General features: G+C 37.9%; 1 protein-coding gene across 3 annotated transcripts in view; it reads left to right on the forward strand.

The window, feature by feature from the left end:
• STIL (STIL centriolar assembly protein) overlaps positions 1–23452 on the forward strand; it is a 54021-nt gene that overhangs the window by 20618 nt on the left and 9951 nt on the right. Inside the window, exons 11-16 of one of the 3 annotated variants that reach the window (XR_003794474.1) lie at positions 2438–2547; positions 8641–8755; positions 9903–10871; positions 16457–16622; positions 17838–18066; positions 22420–22633. Coding sequence is in view for 2 of the 3 variants with exons in the window: in XM_029228989.1 (XP_029084822.1) it covers positions 2438–2547; positions 8641–8755; positions 9903–10871; positions 16457–16622; positions 17838–18066; positions 22423–22633 (1800 nt within the window). In the remaining variant the exon portion in view is untranslated. The remainder of the gene's footprint in view (positions 1–2437; positions 2548–8640; positions 8756–9902; positions 10872–16456; positions 16623–17837; positions 18067–22419; positions 22634–23452) is intronic. The other 2 variants (XM_029228990.1, XM_029228989.1) reach the window with 2 other exon arrangements.

The following is a 23452-nucleotide window of genomic DNA, read 5'->3' on the forward strand; positions in this document are numbered from 1 at the left end:
TATAATCAATCTTACTAAATATTAACTTTATTCATTATGGTTAATTTTGTTTTGTAAATTTTAGGCCATACCTCCAGAACCAAATTCTAATGCAGGATCAAACGTTATCTACAGAGTAACTTTCCCATGTTTTCCTAAAACCTTTGAAGACTATATCAAGAATTTAATGTATATGTTGTATCATTTTATGATATTGAGAGTTAATTTGTGATCTTAGTGTTTTCTTTGTCCTGATTGTTAATTTTTAAATGTATGGGTATAACAAATGGTTTCTCATACTTAAAAGTCAGTGTCTATAATATATAACCCTAGGAATCAGAATAGATTAATATGACTGGCAAAAATATTCGTTTGGGTTTTTCTGTAAGATCTTATGGAAAAACCTGAAAGAACTTTTTGGCCAACCCAATACATTTAGGTGATGGTCGCAGAAAAAGTAGATCTTTGAAACCGTAAATGTCATTATGTAAAAATATTCTAAGGCCAAAAATGAACAATAATTATGCTTTTTTTTTTTTACAAAAATATTGACTATCCCGGGCTTCCCTGGTGGCTCATTGGTTAAGAATCTACTTGCCAATGCAGGGGACACGGGTTCAAGCCCTGGTCCCAGAAGATCACACATGCTGTGGAGCAACTAAGCCCGTGTTGCACAACTGCTGAGCCTGTGCTCTAGACACCGTGAGCCACAACTACTGAGCCCATGTGACGCAGCTACTGAAGCCCACGTGCCTAGAGCCCGTGCTCCACAACAAGAGAAGCCATCGCAATGAGAAGCCCGTGCACTGCAACAAAGAGTAGCCCCCGCTCGCTGCAACTAGCGAAAGACCACGCACAGCAACGAAGACCCAACGCAGCCAAAAATAAATAAATAAAATTAAAAAAAAATTTTACTAGCCCTAAATAACCATGTGTTACCACTCAGATCTTATTTTGTGCCTTTAATTTCATTTATAGGTTGTATTGATTCATGAGTCAAGTTTTTGTATTTAAATTATAAACATAATCTTCTTAAATGAGGTCTATTTCCATTTTAGAGACATATCTCACATATATATCACTCATTTTATTCTTCAGATTGTATGTTCAGTTTAAAGTTACTATTTTAACTGAATCCCTGGTTATTAAGTTACATAGTAAAGATAATTAGGTTTTTACTTTCATTTATGTAGTAGGGAGATGGATAGTTTTTTAAAAAGATTGCATAAAAATAGAACCATATGATTCAGCAATTCCACTTCTGGGTATTTATCCAAAGGAAACAAGAACACTAATTCAAAAAGATATGTGTACCACCATGTTAATTGCAGCATTATTTACAATAGCCAAGATAATAAAGCAACCTAAGTGTCCATGGATGGGTGAATGGATAAAGAAAATGTAATTTATCTTATATTATATTACATTATATCATATTATATTAGTATAATGAGAAAATATTCAGCTGTAAAAAAAGGAAGGAAGTCCTGCCATTTGTGACAATATACATGGACCTTGAGGGCATTGTGCTAAGTGAAATAAATAAAACAGAAAGACAAATACCGTATGTCACTTATATGTGCAGTATTTAAACAACAACAACAAAACATTTCATTGAACTCACAGACACAGAGAACAGATTGGTGGTTTGCAAGAGGTTGGGGGGGGCGGTGTTTGAGGGTGGCCAAAATGGCCAAAGGTGGTCAAAAGGTACAAACTTCCAGTTATAAAGTAAATAAGTAATGAAGATGTAATATACAGCATGGTGAGTATAGTTAATAATGCTATATTGTATTTTGAAAGTTCTCTTTTTTTAAAATTTATTTTATTTACTTTTTGGATGCGTTGGGTATTCGTTGCTGTGCGCAGGCTCTCTAGTTGCAGCGAGCAGGGGCCACCCCTCGTTGTGGTGTGCAGGCCTCTCATTGTGGTGGCCTCTGCCGTTGCAGAGCTCAGGCTCCCAGCGCACGGGCTCCAGCAGTTGTGGCACAGGGGCCAAGAAGCTGTGGCTCGTGGGCTTCAGAGCACAGGCTCAGTAGCTGTGGCGCATGAGCCCAGTTGCTCTGCGGCATGTGGGATACCCCCAGGACCACGGGTCGAACCCGTGTCCCCTGCATTGGCAGATGGATTCCCAACTACTGCGCCACCAGGGAAGTCCTTGAAAGTTCTTATAAGAAAATATTTATCATTCTGCATGGTGATGGATGGTTAACTAGATTTATTGTAGTGTGTGTTTCACAGTATATTCAAATATTGAATCATTATGTTGTTCACCTGAAAGTATTATGTCATATGTCAATTATATCTCAGTTGAAAGAATGATTTTTTTTAAAAAGATTATAGTTTCAGAAATCAGAAGTCGCCTTCCCCCCAGTGTTTCAGAGCTACTTGTCATCTAAATAGAATTCTCTGGTGTTTATGTAAGTCACATCTCAAAGTATGACGTACTTTATTTCAGAATGTTGAACCTTCTGACAAAAACCCAGTCTATTTTGAACTGAGTGCTGAAGGCCAGAATGCAGAAAGAGAGTTTTTTAACAAAGTTTCCAAGAATCTTTCAATTAAGAGGTAAAAGATATTTATTGTCATGTGTACTTTTTAAATTAATTTTATTAGTTTTCTGGTGAGTAATTAAAGTAACTCCCTAAATATTTCTGAGGAAACTATTTGTAAATCTTTTACCATAGGTATCCTTGCTTTAAATGCATTGCTTCATAGAAGTTGGATGATAATTTTAATGAAGTGACAACTCTAATATGGTTCTCATTTGAGTTGATTTATTACATAGGGGAACAGAAGTATTTGTCGAGACATTATCTTGTTTAAGAAGAAGCATCCTGTTTTTGTTTAGTTTGCCTTCTCTTCTTCCCTTCCTTGTAGTATTAAACCTAGGCCTATCTGATAAACTACTATAAAAAATAACTCCTCTACCTAAAAAAGAAAACTTTTAAAGCAAATGCACTTGGAGAATATTAAATAATGGTTGTGAATTTTTGGGTCCATATATACCTTTTATGGTAAAGTAGATATTTCCTTTGTATTAGGGTTCTCCAGAGAAACAGAAGCGACAGGATATATATACATAGATTCGTTTTAAGGAATTGATTTGTGCAGTTGGGAAGGCTTGTCAGGGCCAAAATCTGCAGGGTAGGCTGGCAGCCTGAGACAAGTTGCAGTTAGAGTCCAAAGGTGGTCACCTGGCAGAATTCCCTCCTCTTGGGGAGGTCAGTCTTTGTTCTATTAAGGCATTCAGCTGATTGGATGAGACCCACCCACATTATGGGGGATTATATGCTTTACTCAGAGTCTACCGATTTAAATGTTAATCTCATCTTAAAAACGCCTTTACAGAAACATCTAGAATAATGTATGACCAAAAATCTGGCTACTGTGGCCTAGCCAAGTTGACACATAAAATTAACCCTTCATATCCCTATTCTAGCTTTCTCATTTATTTTACTATGTGCCTGATAATGTGCTAAGAGCTGGGGATATAGTGGTATTAAAAACAGATGCAGACACGATCCCTTTCCTCATGGAATTTATAGTTCAGTAATGGAGTGTTGAATTCTCTGTATTATTTGAGACGTCCATTAAATTAATATTTGCCAAGTATTTAATAACCTCATTTAAAAGTTACTTTGGAATGCTGGTTTATTCTTTGATTCTGTAGCTCAGAAACTATTGTTATTTTTAACTTGCACTTACAACTGATTTGTCCTTTTCTCAACTTTTTGATTATAACCTTAACCTATCTTTGGGCCTCTTTAATACTATCTGTTTAGTATCTTGTATGAGAAACAAGCAGGTATAAGGTTCATTATAGATTATTGCAATTATTGAGAAAATAGCTTCACCTTTTTTTTTTTGGCCGTGCCGCCTGTCACGCAAGATCTTAATTCCCCGAACAGCGATCAGACCCGTACCCCCTGCATTGGGAGCACTGAGTCTTAACCACTGGACCACCAGGGAAGTCCCTAGCTTGACCTTTTTTTTTTTTTTTTTTTGCGGTACGCGGGCCTCTCACTGTTGTGACCTCTCCCGTTGCGGAGCACAGGCTCCGGACGCGCAGGCTCAGTGGCCATGGCTCACGGGCCCAGCCGCTCCGCGGCATGTGGGATCTTCCCGGACCGGGGCACGAACCCGTGTCCCCCGCATCGGCAGGCGGACTCTCAACCACTGTGCCAGCAGGGAAGCCCCTTGACCTTTTTTAAATAGCATTCATTCATCTGTCCTTAACACTTGATTCTGTAGGTGGAAGTTAACTATGATACAGTTTTAAAATAAGTGCCAGCTATGCCAACTATTTATAGAGGCTACATAACATAATAGTTGTGAGTTCAGGTTATGGTATAAGACATATATGTGTTCAAGTCTTGGTTGTAAACATCACTATCCCATCTGTAAAATGGGAATTATGACTATATCCATATTGGTTTCCTATTGCTATTCTAACGAAGTACCACAAACTTAAGTGACTTCAAACAATACAAAGTTATTATCTTCTAGTTCTGGGGGTCAGGAGTCCAAAATGGATCTTTGGGGCTAAAATCAAAGTGATGGTAGGGCTGCATTCCTTTTGGAAGCTTTAGTGGTGAATCCATATTCCCTTTTCCAGCTTCTAGAGGCCACCTGCATTCCTTGTCTTACTCCATCTTCAAAGCTAGCAGCATAGCATCTTCAAATCTCTCTCTGACTTCTATCCTCCTCATATCTCCTTCTCTGCCTGACCATCTTGCCTCCATCTTATAAGGACCATTGTGATTACATTGAGCCTCCACATCTCAAGATACTTAATCATATCTGCAAACTCCCTTTTTCCTTTTACACTAACATATTCACAGGTTCTGGGGATTAGAAAGATGTCTGAGGTATACGCTATCTTTGGGCATTTTAAGTTATTTTTTTTTTTTTTTAAGAAGATGTTGAGGGTAGGAGTTTATTTATTTATTTATTTTTGCTGTGTTGGGTCTTCGTTTCTCTGCGAGGGCTTTCTCTAGTTGCGGCAAGTGGGGGCCACTCTTCATCGCGGTGCGCGGGCCTCTCACTATCGCGGCCTCTCTTGTTGCGGAGCACAGGCTCCAGACGCGCGGGCTCAGTAGTTGGGGCTCATGGGCCTAGTTGCTCCGCGGCATGTGGGATCTTCCCAGACCAGGGCTCGAACCCGTGTCCCCTGCATTAGCAGGCAGATTCTCAACCACTGCGCCACCAGGGAAGCCCTTAAGTTATTCTTGAAGCGGGTTAGATCAGCAGAAAACTATATTCTTACAGACTTGCAGGACCACCTTCATTGTCTTAAGGTTTAAGGTTTTATTCAAGCTTTTATTGAATGTTTATGGAAGAAAAAGCCAAATTAAGGGGACACTTGGAATTTCTTTAACATTGTTGAAAAACCGTGTCTATTTTCTTTTTTTTAATTTATTAATTTATTTATGTTTGGCTGCATTGAGTCTTCGTTGCTGTGCATGGGCTTTCTCTAGTTGCAGCGAGCGGGGGTTGCTCTTCATTGCGGTGGCCTCTGTTGTGGTCAAGCACAGGCTCTAGGCCCACGGGCTTCAGTAGTTGTAGCACATGGACTCAGTAGTTGTGGCTCTTGGGCTCTAGAGCACAGGCTTAGTAGTTGTGGTGCACAGGCTTAGTTGCTCCGCGGCATGTGGGATCTTCTGGGACCAGGGCTCGAACCTGTGTCCCCTGCATTGGCAGGTGGATTCTTAACCACTGCACCACCAGGGAAGTCCGGCCGTGTCTATTTTCAACTCTGACCAAAGCTTTGATAAGGATCAGTTATTTTTACTTTTTTTTTTTTTTTGCGGTACGCGGGCCTCTCACTGTTGTGGCCTCTCCCGTTGCGGAGCACAGGCTCCGGACACGCAGGTTCAGCAGCCATGGCTCCTGGACCCAGCCGCTCTGCGGCATGTGGGATCTTCCCGGACCGGGGCACGAACCCGTGTCCCCTGCATCGGCAGGCGGACTCTCAACCACTGCGCCACCAGAGAAGCCCCAAGGATCACTTATTTTTAGATTTTAATTTTAATAAAATGTTTATCTTACCTAGATAACTGGTATTAAAATTATACAACATTTTTTTCTTTTTGTCTTGGGTGCTAAAAAAGCTCAGAAATGAATATTTTTTGTTTTTTGTGTTTTTTTGGCTGTGCCATGCATCATGTGGGATCTTAGTTCCCTGACCAGGGATTGAACCTGCACCCCTTATAGTGAAAGCGCAGTCTTAACCACTGGATGGCCAGGGAAGTCCCTCAGAAATGGATTTTATTGCTCAGCGTTGGGAAATTTTATATGTGTGTATCTATGTGTATATTTGTATATGTTTATCATAAGTAAGTATGTAGCAAATATTAATTCCTTGCCACAAACTCAGGTGTACCCAAAATGTAACTTTTTTTGTTTTTATTCTTTTCTCTTTTTTGGTGCAGCATGTGGGATCTTAGTTCCCCAACCAGGGATCGAGCCCGATTCCCCGGCATCGGAAGTGCAGAGTCTTAACCAGTCGACCACCAGAGAAGTCCCCTACTTTTTTTCTTTTTAAAAGTAATTGAGGGAATTCCCTGGCGGTCCAGTGGTTAGGACAGCGTGCTTTCACTGCTGGGGCCTGGGTTTGATCCCTGGTTGGAGAACTAAGATCCCACAAGCCGCGCGGTGCCACAGCCAAAAAAAAAAAGTAATTGAAATTAATTTCTATTTTGAGCTCCTATTCATTTTGCTCAGTTATAGAAGCCAAATTTCAGTTAATTCAAGGTCTGTTTCTTCTGAGATTATATGTAATTTAGAGGGGACTAATGCTCTGCCACTACTGGTGATGTGGGGTGACATGATTATCATCCATCCACACCACTCAGCCATCTGCTGAGGTGTTTTCTTTCTTTCTTTCTTTTTCTTTCTTTCTTTCTTTGGTTGCACCAGGTCTTAGTTGCAGCAGGCAGACTCCTTAGTTCTGGCTTGCGGGCTCTTTAGTTGCTGCTTGCTGGCTCCTTAGTTGAGGCATATATGTGGGATCTAGTTCCCTGACCAGGGATCGAACCCAGGGCCCCTGCATTGGGAGCGTGGAGTCTTACCACTGCGCCACCAGGGAAGTCCCTGAGGTGTTTTCATTTGCATCTGGTTTTTGGCAGTTGGTTTGTGCAGGATCCTGCTGCGACCTCCTTACCCTATTCAGGTCACTGGCTCTCTGGGTCATGCCCATGCTGCACTGAGGCATATGGAATATCATTCTGTATTCTCCATGTCCTTCTTGGGTGTGGGAGGAGAGCTTTGTGAGATTGTTTCATTGCAGCACCTTGGCACAGAAAGAACTCTGTGTTTGCCTCTACAGACTATCAGGGTTTGGGACTAAGGTCTATTCTGCTGTCAAATCTTCCATATCTACTTGGGGGTTTCTGTTGTTCTCCTGCTAAGGAGACAGGACCCTTTCTTAGGAGTTCCATTGATGTCTAAGCTCTCTTAGCTTCCTTCTGGGTTTTCTTTTGTCTTCCTTACCTCAGCTACTGAGATTTTATTTAGTTTAGGATGGAAAAAAACTGGATGCGTATAGTCTTTCAAATTTTAGTCTTAAACTCTAATTTCAGCTTTTGAAACTCAGTACCAGCACTTAAAATTTTTCTGTGTTCTATTGGGACATGGCACCTGTGACACAATAACTTCAACTGACTAAATGGAAGGAGGTATTTCAATTAATGTCTCAGTTTTTTACCATCGCAGATATAATTACATAGGAAAATGTAATTCCTTACTTGATTTTTCTTTCTAACACAGAGTTTAATGCAGTATGTTTAATACAGTGAGTATACATCTCTCTTATCACATAATAAATTTTTGATGGCAAGCTCTGTATCTTATTAATTTCTATACTCCCCTAAGTGGTTAATCAGAAAATGCTCAGTAACTATTGCTTTATTATGACATTAAGATTAACTGGGTTATGGATGCAACTAGAGATAATCATACTAAGTGAAGTAAGTCAGAAAGAGAAAGACAAATACCGTATGATGCCACTTATATGTGGAATCTAAAATATGACACAAATGAACCTATCTGTGAAACAGAAACAAAATCAGGGACGTAGAGAACAGACTTCTTGTTGCCAAGGGGGAGGGGGGCAGGAGAAGGTTGGGTTAGGAGTTTGGGATTATCAGTGCAAACTGGTATATATAGAATGGATAAACAACAAGATCCTACTGTGTATAGCACAGGGAAATACATTCAGTATCCTGTGATAAACTATAATGGAAAAGAATATGGAAAAGAATGTATGTGTGCCTGCATGTGCGTGTGTGTGTGTGTGTGTATAGATAGATAGATAGATAGATAGATAACTGAGTCACTTTGATGTACAGCAGTAATTAACAACATTGTAATTCAACTATACTTCAATTAAAAATAAATTTAAAAAAAAGAATAACTGGGTTAAACTTGCCATGATCAGGAGAAGAGGGTAGATTATTAAGCATGAGTCTGACTGGCTCAGCTTTCCTGATCATCTGGCACTGGCCTGAAAAAATAAAATAATTTTTGGTTGTCAGATACTAAATTAAATGATCCAGATACTATTGTGGCTTATTAAAGGACTTTATTCAGCTTCAGAAAGAAAGAACAAATGAAAACTAAATTACTGAAGATTTATATTTTCTCCCCTCTGTTCTTTAGGTCTTCTCAAAAGTTACCTCCAGGGAAAATGCCAATAAGTGATCATGACTCTGGTGTTGAAGATGAAGATGTTTCTCCAAGACCAATTCCTAGTCCTCATCCAGTGAGTCAGAAGGTATCACTGATCTTAGAACTCACCTTTGTGATTAGAAACCTAAAAGTCTCTTCATGTTAAAGCACTCAATAATATTACCTAAAACTTCCTTAAGTTCATTCTAAGATATCTATAGCTATCTATATGTATATGGCTTTGACTGTATATAAAGAGATATATATATATTCCTCACAGGTACATATAATTATTATATGTAATAATATATATGAATATGTACACATATTGTAATAAGTATATATAATTATTATTCCCAGAGAAAACTGAGGAACAGATTGGTTAAGTTACCTGCCTAGGATTATATAACTATTAAGTAGTAAAGCTGGAATTCAGGAAGTTTGGGATTTGGTAAACCTAGTGATTTAGGAGGTTTAGTTTCAGAATCTGGTGCTTTTAACCCATATAGACTCAACATTCTGTACATTAACCAGAGCTCAACATCGTTTCTTATTACCATATTCTGAGAAAACATTCTATTTCCTTTTGGAGATTGCTAATAACCTGCCATAATTTTTTTATTGAGGCCAACTAGTGGGTTATTTTAGAATTGTTGTGTCTTAATTACTTATTAGAAGAAAAAGGAATGAGAAAGGCTTTTTAAAATTAATATTAAATTATAACCAAATTCGCCACAGCTAGTATTTTGTTTATTCTTTTTGGCTCTCTTCCAACTCTTTTAGTTGGTATCAGTAAAAAGAATAGCAGTGAATAATTTCACTTAGTAGAATATTCTGAATACTTATTGGAAGACCCTTATTTAAGATGCAGAAACATTATTCTTTACTAGATGTGTTGAAGCATCAGGTCTGATAATTTTTTTTTCAGAGAGGGTAAAAAGAAGTCTGTTATAACATAGTTTCCCATATTGTGTTCTGTGATCTAAGCAACATTAATCAGTGTTCCAGTGAAAGGAGTTTCATTGTTAAATAAGTTTGTGAGGGCAAGGACCTTATTTATTTTGTTCACAGTTGCATTTCTAGTACTAGCACATGGATGCCCAGAAAATATTTGTTAACTGTCTAAATAAAGAATAAACACTTTTTAATAAATAACTGGATGTAATTTGGAAAATACTAATCAAAGGAAAATGAAGCATATATCATTATCCTAAAAGGTACTTTTTCCTCTTTAATTTCTTTCCCACTTACAGGTTTCTAAGATCCAGCCATCAGTTCCTGAACTTTCACTTGTATTGGATGGCAACTTCATAGAATCAAACCCTGTGCCTAACCCATTGGAAATGGTGAATAATGAAAATCCTCCTTTGTTGATTAACCATTCTGAACACTTTGAGCCATTGCAGCCGCAGCTTTATGATGAGAAACACAGCCCAGAAGTTGAAGCTGGAGAGCCTTCCTTGAGAGGGCTACCAAATCAATTAAACCAGGACACTGCTCCTTTGAGACACTGCAAAGTAAGACGGCCATCTACCTGTAAGAAAGGGAACCCCCATACCAGGAGCAGTGTTAAACCATCTTCTTTTAATGGACCATCTCCTGAGGCATCTGAAAAGCTTCAAACAGTTTCTGCTGGAAATGTACACAAAGAAGAGTATCCTGTAAGATCCTCCACATTTAATTCCAGGCAGTCTTCCTTTGCCCCACAGCCCCACCCACACAATTTTGTTTTTTCACCCCATAATTCAGGAAGACCAATGGAATTTCAGATACCTACTCCCCCACCACCATCTTACTATTCCACAAGTGTTTGCAATTGTTTTCAGCATCATGGCCGTATTCAATATAGTCCAATAAATTCTTGGCAAGGAATGAATACAGTAGGATCCACTCAAGACCTCCAGTCTGAAGCCCTTCAAAAACATTCATTATTTCATCCAAGTGGATGTCCAGCGCAGTATCATAATGCATTCTGTTCCTCAAGTAGTCCTGTAGCCTTGAGACCTCAGGGAAACATGGGGGGTTGTTCTTCCCACAGCAATGTAGAACCATCGCCTGTGGCAAGACTACCTCCACACGTGGACTCATGTAACCCATGGCCTTGTGCAGTATGCGTGCACACACCCAAGACTGGGTCAGATAATGGAATGATGGGACTATCTCCGGATGCGTACAGGTTCGTCACAGAGCAAGACAGACAGCTGCGACTACTTCAGGCACAGGTTTGCTAGCTTTCTTCTGTTAAATTCTTGGTATTAATAGGGTTTTGAAAAAATAACTGGCAACTCTTCAGTAATTATAGTTTATGGAGTAGAATTGTAGAATGTCAGAACTAGAAGAGACCTTGGAAACTGAATTCTAGTCCCTGTTGTTTTACAGGTAAGTAAAGTGAGGATTAGAGAGAAAGAATAATTTACCCAATGACACATTGCTAGTTAGGAGTAGAACTAGGCCTAGAAAGCAAGTCCTCTCTTCTCTGTCTTGTGCATATCCTAACCTACAACATAATTGTATTTTTCTTTCACTTTTTGCCTCTAATGAGAAGTCTGTATAATTTACTAAACTTTATATACAACTAAATATAAAGCCTGCACAGTAGGTTCTGATACTCTGTAGTTTGTCAACCCTATAGTGTGTAAACTAACCTTTAGCCAGTGTACCCTTACAGAGTACATGTAGTGCCTCCTCTGTGTATCTATACTAGGCTTGTTCTACTCATTTTATTCTGAAATGCTTCCTTTCTTCAGGCCTTTATGACAGAGTTCTTAGTCTTTTAATTATATCCTTGCACAGTTTAGTCTTTATTGTATTGTGTCTTTTTCTTTCTTTGCTAACTGACACCCTTCTTCCACATACCTACCGCAAACCCCCCACTCCTTCCTTTCCCCCGGTACCAATGGAAACAACCTGAAGTAGATACTTTCATAGTTTTTTCCATGACCCTATAACTATACTAATATATGTAAAATGGACATATATACATGTGTGATTTTTTTTTTAAAAAGTCTTTTATAAAATTGGGGTCATAGTGTTCGCATTTTGCAAAAACAAGATAATGACATTTTTCAAATTCTGCTTTAAAATGCTTTAGATTAAGACACCCAAGAAAAATTCAGCTTTGCTGTTTTTTTGAACCCAGGTATATCCTCTGAAATTGTAAAATGTAACAAAAGATTATAAACATTTGGCAGAATTTTTAATGTGGCTAAATATTTCACATTGAAAAGAAATTTTTCTTTCTTTCTGGTCTTTTTTTTTTGCGGTACGCGGGCCTCTCACCTTTGTGGCCTCTCCCGTTGCGGAGCACAGGCTCTCGACGTGCAGGCTCAGCGGCCATGGCTCACGGGCCCAGCCGCTCCACGGCATGTGGGATCTTCCTGGACCGGGGCACGAACCCACGTCCCCTGCATCAGCAGGCGGACTCTCAACCACTGCGCCACCAGGGAAGCCCTTGATCTTGTTTTTTTAAAAAAGATAATAGCGGCTAAAAAGGTCTTCTAAGCTATTTAGAAATCTTAGTACTTGGGATTTATATACTTAAAATGTAAATTATAGACTACTGGCTCTGGTGTAGATTATGAGTCATACTTGGAGAACACAAAAGATGATGTAGAAAATGCTTCTATGATAAATTCACATAGTATTTTGCTAACATATTTTTTAAAACTTTTTTCAGGTAACATTTAACTTTTTTTTTTAACTTTTTTTTTTAAGATGTTTTTGATGTGGACAATTTTTAAAGTCTTTATTGAATTTCTTACAGTATTGCTTCTGTTTTATGTTTTGGTTTTTTGGCCACGAGGCATGTGGAATCTTAGCTCCCTGACCAGGGATCAAACCTGCACTCCCTACATTGGAAGGCAAAGTCTTAACCACTGGACTGCCAGGGAAGTCCCTATTTAAATTTTTTGAGAGTATCATAACATTTTCTATATACGTTTCTATAGAACTATCTTATTCTGCATAGGCTTCCCTTGTTGTGTACAAGAAACCGTCTAATTGGTCTCTTATCAATTATTTCAGCAGCTTGAAGTTTCTGCTTTTGCAAACAGTACAGCAGTGAACACCCTTATACTTGTATCTTCTGTATATATGCATGTACCACTGTGGCATAGATCTCTAGAAGTAAAATTTTGAAGTCAAAGGGAACACACATTTAAATGTTCAAAGGTACCCAAACTTGCTCCTCTTCTAATATTCAAAGTCTTATTTTGGTGTAGTGGTTAAAGAGAGTGGGCTCCTTGGGTTCTAATCCAATTTTGGTGTGACATAAGTTATACAATCTTGGGCAAGTTACTTTATGTGTCTGACTTAAGTTTTCTCATCCACAAAAGAGGAATATACATAAGTGTATGGAGTTCTAAGGGCTGAATGAGTTACTGGGTAGGGGCCAAGAATAGTGCCTGGCATATAGTGCTCAGTAAATGTTAACTATTATTATTATTTTCATTATCGTTATTATCTCAGTTAATGGCATCACTTCTCATCCTGCTGCTCAGGCCAAAATCCTATGCATAAAAACCAAGGCTTTTACTTTTCTAGCTGTATCCTGAACTTAACTATTCTTTACCATCTTTCCTGCTACCACTCTAATTCAAACCATCATTTTCTCTTCTCCATACATGCTGCTTCCAGTACTGTTCCCTCATGTTTTCCTGCAGTTGGAAACATGAGAGCCATCTTTTTAAAGCCCAAGTCAGATCATAGGGATCCTGCTTAAAACACAATGGTTTTCCATTGCAATTAAAGTAAAATCAAAATTTCTTACCTTGACCCTCAAAACCCTTTGGGTTCATCTTCTGTCTCCCTCTCCTCGCTCATCTCTTGCCACTGTCTTCCATGTTGACTACACTTCAGCTGCAGTGGTATGCTTTTTGTTCTTCAAAAACACAAACATCTTTCCACTTTATGTGCTTAAGCTTCTAGTCCCCTTTGCCTGAAACATTCTTCTAATTCTACTAATGGCTAGCTCTTTCTCATCATTCAGTCAGGCCTTAATTACATGTGTTAGTTTTTTGTCTCTAGGGAGCTCTAGGCAGGGAGCTTCATCACTGTATTCTTTAAAAGATTCATCACTGTATTCTTTAGCACCTTGAATAATACTTCACTTAAAACAGTTGTTTAGGGCTTCCCTGGTGGCGCAGTGGTTGAGAGTCCGCCTGCCGATGCAGGGGACACGGGTTCGTGCCCCGGTCCGGGAAGATCCCACATGCCGCAGAGCGACTAGGCCCGTGAGCAATGGCCACTGACCCTGCGTGTCCAGAGCCTGTGCTCCGCAATGGGAGAGGCCACAACAGTGAGAGGCCCGCGTACTGCAAAAAAAAACAAACAGTTGTTTAATACATATTTTGTAACTTGAATGAGTGAAAAAGGCCACCAGAAAGGCTATACCAATTTAATACTTCAAAAATTTTCCCATGTCTCTAATACTGGACATATCTACTCTTAAATTGTTATCAGTCTTTATTAATAGAAACTTTTGATTTGCATTGTATTATTATGAGTGATCATTTTATTGTTTATTGGCCATTTGTATTTTCTTTCTATAAAGTCTCTGCTATTTACCCATTTTTCTATTAAGTCCTTTTCTAATCAATTTATAAGAGCTTATTGTATATTAAGGAAATTGGTTCTTTATCATCTGTATGTGGTATTTCTTACAGTTTGTCTTAAGTGTTTTGTGTTTTAATCATTTGTACGGAATATTCCAGCTTAGACATAATTAGATTTATCAGTCATTTTCTTTTTGGGTTTTGTATTATGTTTAGAAGAGCCTCTTCCCTTTGAGATCATAAAAAATTTAGTCTTCATTACCACCACGCCCCCAGGATTATATTTGTTGCTTTATTTTGGTATATGAGATAAAAGATTTTTTTATTTTTAATCCTTAGATGACTGACTCCATATATTTACTGAATAATACATCTTTTTGTTAATGATTTAGAAATGCATTTTTTATTGTATAATTAAAGTATCATGTGTTTGTATCTGTTTCTGTACTGTGTTCCCCATTGATCTGCCTGTCTATTCCAGCACTATTACCATTCAGTTTAATCTCTATAGCTTTATAATAAATCTCTTATCGAGTACTTCCTAGGCAGTCTCTCTAAACCTCACTTTTCTCAGCTGTAAATTGAGGGCAGTGATTGGTATTATATGTAGATTTGATGGTTAAATGAATTTATATGTATATGTATATATATTCACACACACACACACCTGTCTGTCTAGATAAAATGCTTACTGTAGGATGAGGCTATAGTAAACACTCAACAAATTACAGTTATTTTGTTTATCTCTTAGTCCTCACAACAACCTTAGTTTTAGGTAATGTTGAAGCTCATAGTAGCTAAATAGCTTTTCCAAAATGTAGCAGAGTAGGATTTAAACTTATATCCTCATGACACTAAAGCCCATGCTCCAAACCACTATAAGTACATATGCCACTTTGTATTATTAGTGCAGGTCGTATTTCTATTGATCTCAACAATTATTGATAATACTTATTTTCCTATATTAATAAAGTTAATCTACTAAAGTTAATGAGTTGAACACAGCAGTATAACTTACAGGGAAATAGAAAATTACAGTGTTTAAAAAGGGAGGCTTTTCCACTCCTAGGTGTATATCCAGGGGAAATGAAAAAATATGTTCACACAAAAACTTGTATACACATGTTCATAGCAACATTATTTATAATAGCCAAGGATGAAATAATCCAAAGTCCATCAACTGATGAATAGATGAACACAGTGTGACATTATCTATACAATGGAATATTTCAGTCATCAAAAGGAGTGAAGTACTGATAGGTACTACAGCACAGATGAACTTTGAAAACGTTATGCTAAGTGAAAGAAGCAAGATGTAAGGCCACATATTGTTTGGTTTCATTTATATCAAATGTCCAGAATAGGCAAATCTACAGAGACAGAAAGTAGATTAGTTGTTGCCAAAGGCTAGGTTCTGGGGCCATGGAGAGTGACAGCTAGTGGGTACAGAGATTTTTCGGGGGTTGATGAAAATATTGTAGAGTTAGATGGTGGTGATGGATGCAGACTTTGTGAATATCCTAAAAAGCATGGAACTGTATACTTCAAAGGGATAAGTTTTATTGTATGTGAATCACATCTCAATTTTAAAAGGAGGAGGGGAAGCTTTTGGTGTTTGAACTTCAGCTTTGCTACTTGTTAGTTATATGATCTGGGCAAGTAACTTTATTTTTAGTGCCTCAAGTTTTTTTCTGTGTGCTTAATAGTAGTACATTCTTCATGGGGTCATTGTAAAAATCATACATAAGAGCTCTTATTGTAGTGTCTTGTAAACAGGAAGCACTCAGTGTTAGAGACTGTTATTAATATTTCCAGTTTCAGCATGACCAAATGCGGGCAATTCTGGTTAACTTTTATAAGATGAATCTTGTGTAAAAAATTGTTCAAATTTGGTATATGGAGTTAGAGTATGCCTCCTATCTTACTTTTGGTTTGTAAGTGAAATAGGAATAAAATGTTTGAAGTGTTAACATTAAGGCTTTTCTATGTGAGTGTCAATTTATGAATGCTAATCTAAACACCTGTATGTTTTTATTTTTAAATTTATAGATAGCCCACTTAAGTTCTTAATAACTAATGACAATGATTTTCGACATTGAGTAAGTTTTATGGTATAATGTAGTTGAAATGTGAGAAAATATAGTTAAAAGTCAGTTATTTATAACGGGGGCACTTTGTAATTCATTTTTAAACTCTTATGCCAGTTTGGTTGATTACTTCACTGTCAGTGTAAAGTATGTTTTTAATTGATACAGATTCAGCGTTTGTTGGAAGCACAGTCTCTGCAGCCCTGTTCCCCTAAGACAACCACTGTTGAAGACACAGTGCAAGCTGCCAGACAAATGGAGTTGGTTTCCATGGAAGCACAGTCTCCCCCTGCTTTGCACATGAGAAAAAGTGTAAGCATTGCTGTAAGCACAGGTAATTTCATTTTTTAAATTTGTACATGGTACACATAATGTCAAAACCAAGGTGATGAGAGTATAACTTAAGTCTTTGTGTAATTTTACTCTTTCTGAAAACTATACCTGAAAACAGATTGGAAACCATATAACATAATAAATATATTGTTTGTTTTTGCTGCTTTCTCAAGATGAACCCCCAGTTCTAATGAGAGAAGTCATCTGTGGTTTTGAGGGATCAGGGAAGGTTTCATCTATGCAGTGTTATTGATTCTGGGCTTTGAAGGGAATGTAGAATCTTAGTTGGTGGAATTGAGAGATGGCAGAACAGATGGTAGAGAAAATAGGGCTCAGTGGGAAAACACAGTGTCCTGAGTTGTCTAGTACTCTACACATTACTATGTCATGGAGAGGCTTTACTGCATATTTCACAAAGCCATGTCTACTTCATTTGGTAAGCAAAATAAAAGGCCTTTTTTTTTTAAATTTATTTTTGGCTGTGTTGGGTCTTTGTTGCAGCACGCAGGCTTTCTCTAGCTTCGGCGAGTGGGGGCTACTCTTCATTGCGGTGTGCAGGCTTCTCATTGCGGTGGTTTCTCTTGTTGTGGAGCTCGGGCTCTAGGCGCGCGAGCTTCAGTAGTTGTGGCACGCAGGATCAGTAGTTGTGGCGCACAGGCTTAGTTGCTCCGCATCATGTGGGATCTTCCGGGACCAGGGCTTAAACCCGTGTCCCCTACATTGGCAGGTGGATTCTTAACCACTGTGCCACCAGGGAAGTCCCGACATTTGATTTTTAAATACTCGCCTGATATTATGTATGTCTGATACATCTCTAATATAGTATCATAAATATTGTATTTAAGAATCAAAATCAGAGAGCCTAGGGATTTGCATTTTATATATTTTCTCCTGTTTTTCAGAACAGCAGTTTTCAAAACACATATACACCCCAAATCATATTGAGAACCTTGATAGGTAAAACACATCATTTGAGAGCCACACCTCTTGAAGAGGTAGGGCCCAGAATGTCCTCTTTCCCTTTGTACCCCAGTTTTCTCTCTTTTCACCTTTCACTTACCTCTTCATGGCATTTCTGAGAAAATATAATCTGAAAACAGTTCTGGGTAATTGTGTTAAACTAATATAGCTAGTGTTACTTAACAAAGGTTTGTCAGAGAATTATTTTTATACGTGGATGTTTGTTTCAGTATCTGTTAAATCATCTGATGTCCAGGTGCCAGCTTGTTTTGGAATGCGGCAGGTGATGATCAAGAGCCTGAATCTCAGCTGAGACAAGATGATACCAAGATTTCCAGTGAGGACATGAATTTTTCTGTCGATATTAATAATGAAGTCACAAGTACTCCTGGTAGTGCATCTTCATTAAAAGCTGTTGATATTCCCAGTTTTGAAGAGAGCAACACTGCTGTGGAAGAATTTAATCAGCAACTTTCTATATCCAAGTAAGATCTCTTTGATTCAGTATTCATCTTACCTCTTTTTTTCTTTTTAAATTCTAATATTCTTCTGGTACTCTAACTCAGAAACTGTTTGTTTTCTAAAAGTATTTTCATTGGTGTCTTTCCTAATGTGATTCCTATGTAACAGACAATTCTTTTCTCTTTTTTTTGAATTTTCTTTTTTGGCCGCATTGCGTGGCATGCGGGATCTTAGTTCCCTGACCAGGGATTGAACCTGTGTCCCCTTCAGTGGAATCGAGGAGTCCTAACCACTGGACCATCAGGGAATTCCCTGTAACAGATAATTCTGAGCCTTCTAGAACCATTCCCAGATGTCGCTCATTGGATGTGTAAAACAGTCTGGCTGAATCAGAACATTTGAAGAAAATTTCAAAAATATGTATGCTCAGGCCTCACTGTAGAGATTCTGATAACACTAGATCCCAGTTGGAGCTGGGGTCCTGAATTTTGTAAATTTTTAAAGATGTACCATATTGCAATTATATATGTATAGCTAAGTCTTTATTTCTGAGAGATACAACCTGTTACCTGAGATATACTTCAGAATAAGCTGGTGGGGATGAAATGGCTAGGGGTATAATTGAAGTAAGGTAGACTGAGTAGGTAATTTTAAAAAGTGATGGTACATAGTGATTTGTTAAACTATTCCCTCTTGTGTCTGAAATTTTTCATTATGAAATTTTCATTAAAAAAAGATAAGGATTGTGAAGTAATTTAGATCCTTAGCAAATTTGGAAATAAATTCAACAAATATTCTTTGAGTTTCTGGTATGTGCTGCCACAGAACTAGGCCCTAGAGATTGAGCGGTAGGTCAGACAAAGCTCCTGACATCATGGAATTTCCATGAGTTGTAGAGACAAACAGTAACCACATCGGCAGGAAATCATATAATGACAACTGCCTGAAGAAAATAAACCAGGGTGACCAAGTGGAGTGTAACTGGGATAGTGGCATGGGAGTGAGGGGGCATTATTAAGTAGGGTGGTGAAAGAAGCCTTCCCTGAGGGGGTAACATTTGAGCAGTGGCTTGAATGATGAGAAGAAGCCAACCATGACAATATCTGGCAAAGAGTGTTCCAGGTGGAGGAAATGGCAAGTGTAGATCCTGAGGTGTGCCTGAGCTTGAGAGTTCCAGAAACAAGCAGGAAAGCCATTGTGGCTGAACTTAGTGACTGAGAGAGCACAGGAAATATGGTCAGAGATAACAGGCAGGAACCAAATTATGTAGGGCTTTGTAGGTTGTAAAAAGGAGTTCTGAATTTATTTTGTGTTCGTTAGAACCAGGGAGGATTTTAAATAATGGGCTGGTATGATCTGATTTTCATTTTTTAAAGGCCATTCTAGCTGTTGTGTGGCAAGTGAACTGATGAGGATTAAGAGTGGAAGTAGGGAGACTCGTTAATAGACTAAAGACCAAGTGAGGTGAAGGTGCCTTGGAATTGACTGTGGTGGAAGGGATCAGGTGTAGAATAAATGTTAAAGGTAGAGCAATAATGTAAGTTAAAACACTACAGGGTAATATCACATGAAACAGTTTTAAAAGAGGTGAATTCAGTGGTGGGGGGGGGCATGGGGCAGGCAGTTGATTACTTTTTAAAATTATAAGCCTTTTGATAATATTTGACATTTTTAATTATTCTGGTTACAATAATGATTAAAACAATAAATACACCCCTCCAGAAAACTAGAAATATTTATCTGCTTTGCTCAGTAGAGTATATGTCTTAACCTTACAATTCAATTAAGTACTCATAGTATGTACCACAAGTGTATTAAAAAGATCTGTATATGTGTCTCCCCGACTAGACTGAATTCCTACAGGATAGGGATCCTACTCATTTCTATATCTTTAGGACTTGACCCAGTGTCTGGTTCCCCATGTTAGCTCCTTCATAAACGTTCAGTGATAGGAAGAGCAATTTGGGGTGAGCCCCAAAATAAGTCCACATTTTATTTGGAATAATTATAGAAACTGAGAACAAAGAGGCATGAACTGTGGTTATCCTTATATATTCTCCCTAACTTCTGTAAACTGTAGACTATCAGGAATTAGGAGGTTTTACCCCTGAAATAGTTTTTAAGTCAGAACTTTAAAAAGTCTCCAATCCAGGGACTTCCCTGACAGTCCACTTTGTTAAGACTTTGCCTTCCAGTGTAGGGAGTGTGGGTTTGATCCCTGGTTGGGGAGCTAAGAGCCCACATGCCTCTTGGACAAAAAAACAAAACATAAAACAGAAGCAATGTTGTAACAAATTCAACAAAGACTTTAAAAATGATCCACATCAAAAAAAAAAATCTCCAAGCCATTGTGGTTTTTAACTTCAGAAACAGATCTGAGTTCATTGATAGAATGCAGTTAATTGCTTTTTCAGGGCAATTAACTAACTCTGTTGATTCCAACATATAACAGATGTAAATCTGATCTTTGTTCAGCATAATATATGACTTGGATTAAATAGTATCTCCAGTGTTGTATGTGGTGGTTTGGGTGCTTCTTTAGGAGATTCTTCCCAAACATCTGGTCTGATTCATGCTGTGGTTCCCAGTGCTAAGTATTCATACATGGCACCTGGCCACCTGGGTTCCCTGCCCTCTTTGGATGTCTTGCTGAATCAGTCTAATGTTAAAGCAGTTTGTGAAAGATAAATTTTTTGGCTTGCAGCATATATGGTAATTGGTTGCTTTTTCCCAGGGGAGAGTGGTAGATGATATTTCTTTTGACACAAGCTTGCTTTTTTTTTTTTTAAGAAGTCGTGCTTTGGACATACCTACTAATACTTGCCATATTAGAATCATCTTTAAACAATTCTTTTAAATTTGAAATCTTTAATGTTTTGGTTCTTGTCTTCTTTTTTAGCTTTTATTTTTGTTTGGTAGGTTAGACACCAAGACACATATTTTTAAATTCTTGAAAATGCAATATAGTAGAGTGATTAAGAGCATGGTGCCAAACTGCCTGGATTTGAATCACAGCAGTGTGACCATGGGCAGGTCTCATAATGTCTGGATGACTCTGTTTTCCTGTCTATAAATGGAGACGGTGAAAGTAGTACCTATCAGCATTGTTGTAAAGATTAGATGAGTTAATGTATTTAAAACACATAGAATAGTACCAGAATTAGTACCTAATTATTGTCATCATTTAGCTAAAGGTAGAATAAGGCAAACTCAGTAACTGACATGGACTCTCCTTATAAAGTGCTTTTGCAAATGTTTGCATGATAAAAATCCTGCTCAGTACAAGTACTTTCCCAAAAAGCCATAAAATCTCTAAAGGCTGGATTTCTGCTTCTACATTTGAGTTTTGGTATTTTCACTAAAGTGAAATTAGTTAACATGGTTGAAGATAAAGGTTCAATGTGATATTTAGGAAGCAAGGGGATAGCAGCAGGAGATGAAGAGAACTAGCAGTTATGGACCACCCACTATGTTTATCTGGTACTATGCTAGGTACTTTGTATCTCCTTTAATCCTGTCTCATGTTTTTCAACCCAGGGAGGTGGATATCATTTTTCGCATTTGATGAATGAGGAAACTGAGGCCCAGAGAGATTAAGAAATTTGCCCCAGACACAATGAACAAACTATATTATAAATGAGAATATATGTGACCTAAGAGATAAAAGGAAGTGCTAATGGGGGTTGAAAGAAGCAAGAGGACATACCCAGTTAAGGTTTTAGAACATCATAGAGGAAGCAAAGTTTTAAAATGTCCCTCGAGCAGTAGATAGGATTTTGATGAGAGTGTGCCAATTTAAAGGCATTAGAACAGTAAGTCTTGGCTGAGTGGCACTTGAAAATACAGGTAAATTTGGGCCCTTCACCAATTCAGAATCTCTGAAGGGAGAAGTCCAAACAGTTGTATTTTTTAAAACTTTACAAGTGATATTGATGTGTAGCCAAGATTGAGAACTGTTCTGTTGTAGACAAAATTTATGGGCAGAATTCAGAGTACTGTTAGTAATCCAGTTTGTTCAGAATATAAAATAAAACAGGCATGGAAAGAGATTGGCTGAAAAGCCAAGTTGACTACCAAATTTCAGAGAGCTTTGACTGACAGTATAAGGAATTGTGTTTGTTTTAATAAACCTTTTAAGGTTTTTGCTTGTTTTTTTTGTTGTTGTTGTAAAACAAAATAACATAGAATTTACCATCTTAACCATTTATATACAGCCAATCAAGATGAAATGCTTATCTAGTACCACTAAGAGCTGACAGTACAAACCAGAATGCTGCCGAGTCTTACCCCGTTCTCCCAAAGTTACTGCACTTCAAATATACATTAAAGATACCTTGATAACTAACACTTACTTTATATATGTATGTCCTTTCAAGCAGCTCTTCTCCACTTGTGAGAAAAGAACCTGATGTGCCTGTATTCTTTCCAAATCCTCTGCTGGCGGAGAGTGTAAGCATGTGCTTCCAAAGTGGACCAACAGAGGGTGCCACTAACAGCTCTGTAACATCAGGGGAACCCAAAACTGAGCAAGTAATGCAACCCTTGCCTCATCAACCATCTGATAACCAGAAACGATTCCAGGATGTGTTGGTAAGAAAATGTAAAGCATTTCATCTTTTGTGTGATGGTTATTTAGTCTGGGGTATGTGAGTTAAGCCTTTCCTATCCTTAAACTGATTGGGACCTTGATATAAAAAGTTTTTCCCCAAATTAATGATATGTCACTTATTTCTTTTAGCTTTTCATAAATTATGATAACCTAAATTCAGTAACTCATTGTAAGCATGCCAGTCATCAGATACTTAGATAGCCAGGAAAAAAATGTCTTATTTTAAAAATATGTTGACATTATGCCAAATTCAAACTAACGTTAGTACCAGAAAAATAAGCAAGAGTTTGCAGGAAACTTGAAAATTGGAAAGTAGTAGAATATTTATGATAATATTTACTGACTTTAGTTCAGATAAGCAGATTTTTATTGAATACTTAGCTTAGTGTAAGAAAATGAACTAAGTGGATAATATACAGATGAATATGACCGTCTCTGCCTTTGAAAACCTATGGGAAATAGCCCATGGATACCAGTAACAAATAACTATAGGACAGGCTGAGAAGTGCTGTAAGCAAAGGCAATACACAATAAAAAGGGGTAATTCTGGTTGGAGGAAATAGTCATCTTGGAAAAGCTAGAATGTAAACTGGGACTTGAAGGTCGAATGACCGTGGCTGTCACTTACCAATTGTAGACTTTGGAACATTTGATTTCTCCATTTATAATTGAAGGCTAATTAAACATACGTCATAGGGCCCTAAGTATTCATGAGTTAACACATATTTGTTATTTGCCTGCTAGGTCCTAGACTGGTGCTAGCAGCCGTGTGCTCAAGGGAATGAAATATGATTTAATGT

The sequence above is a fragment of the Monodon monoceros genome, unplaced genomic scaffold, assembly GCF_005190385.1.
Source record: "Monodon monoceros isolate NGI ecotype Baffin Bay Population unplaced genomic scaffold, NGI_Narwhal_1 Super_Scaffold_18, whole genome shotgun sequence".
In the NCBI taxonomy this organism is placed as follows: Eukaryota; Metazoa; Chordata; class Mammalia; order Artiodactyla; family Monodontidae; genus Monodon; species Monodon monoceros.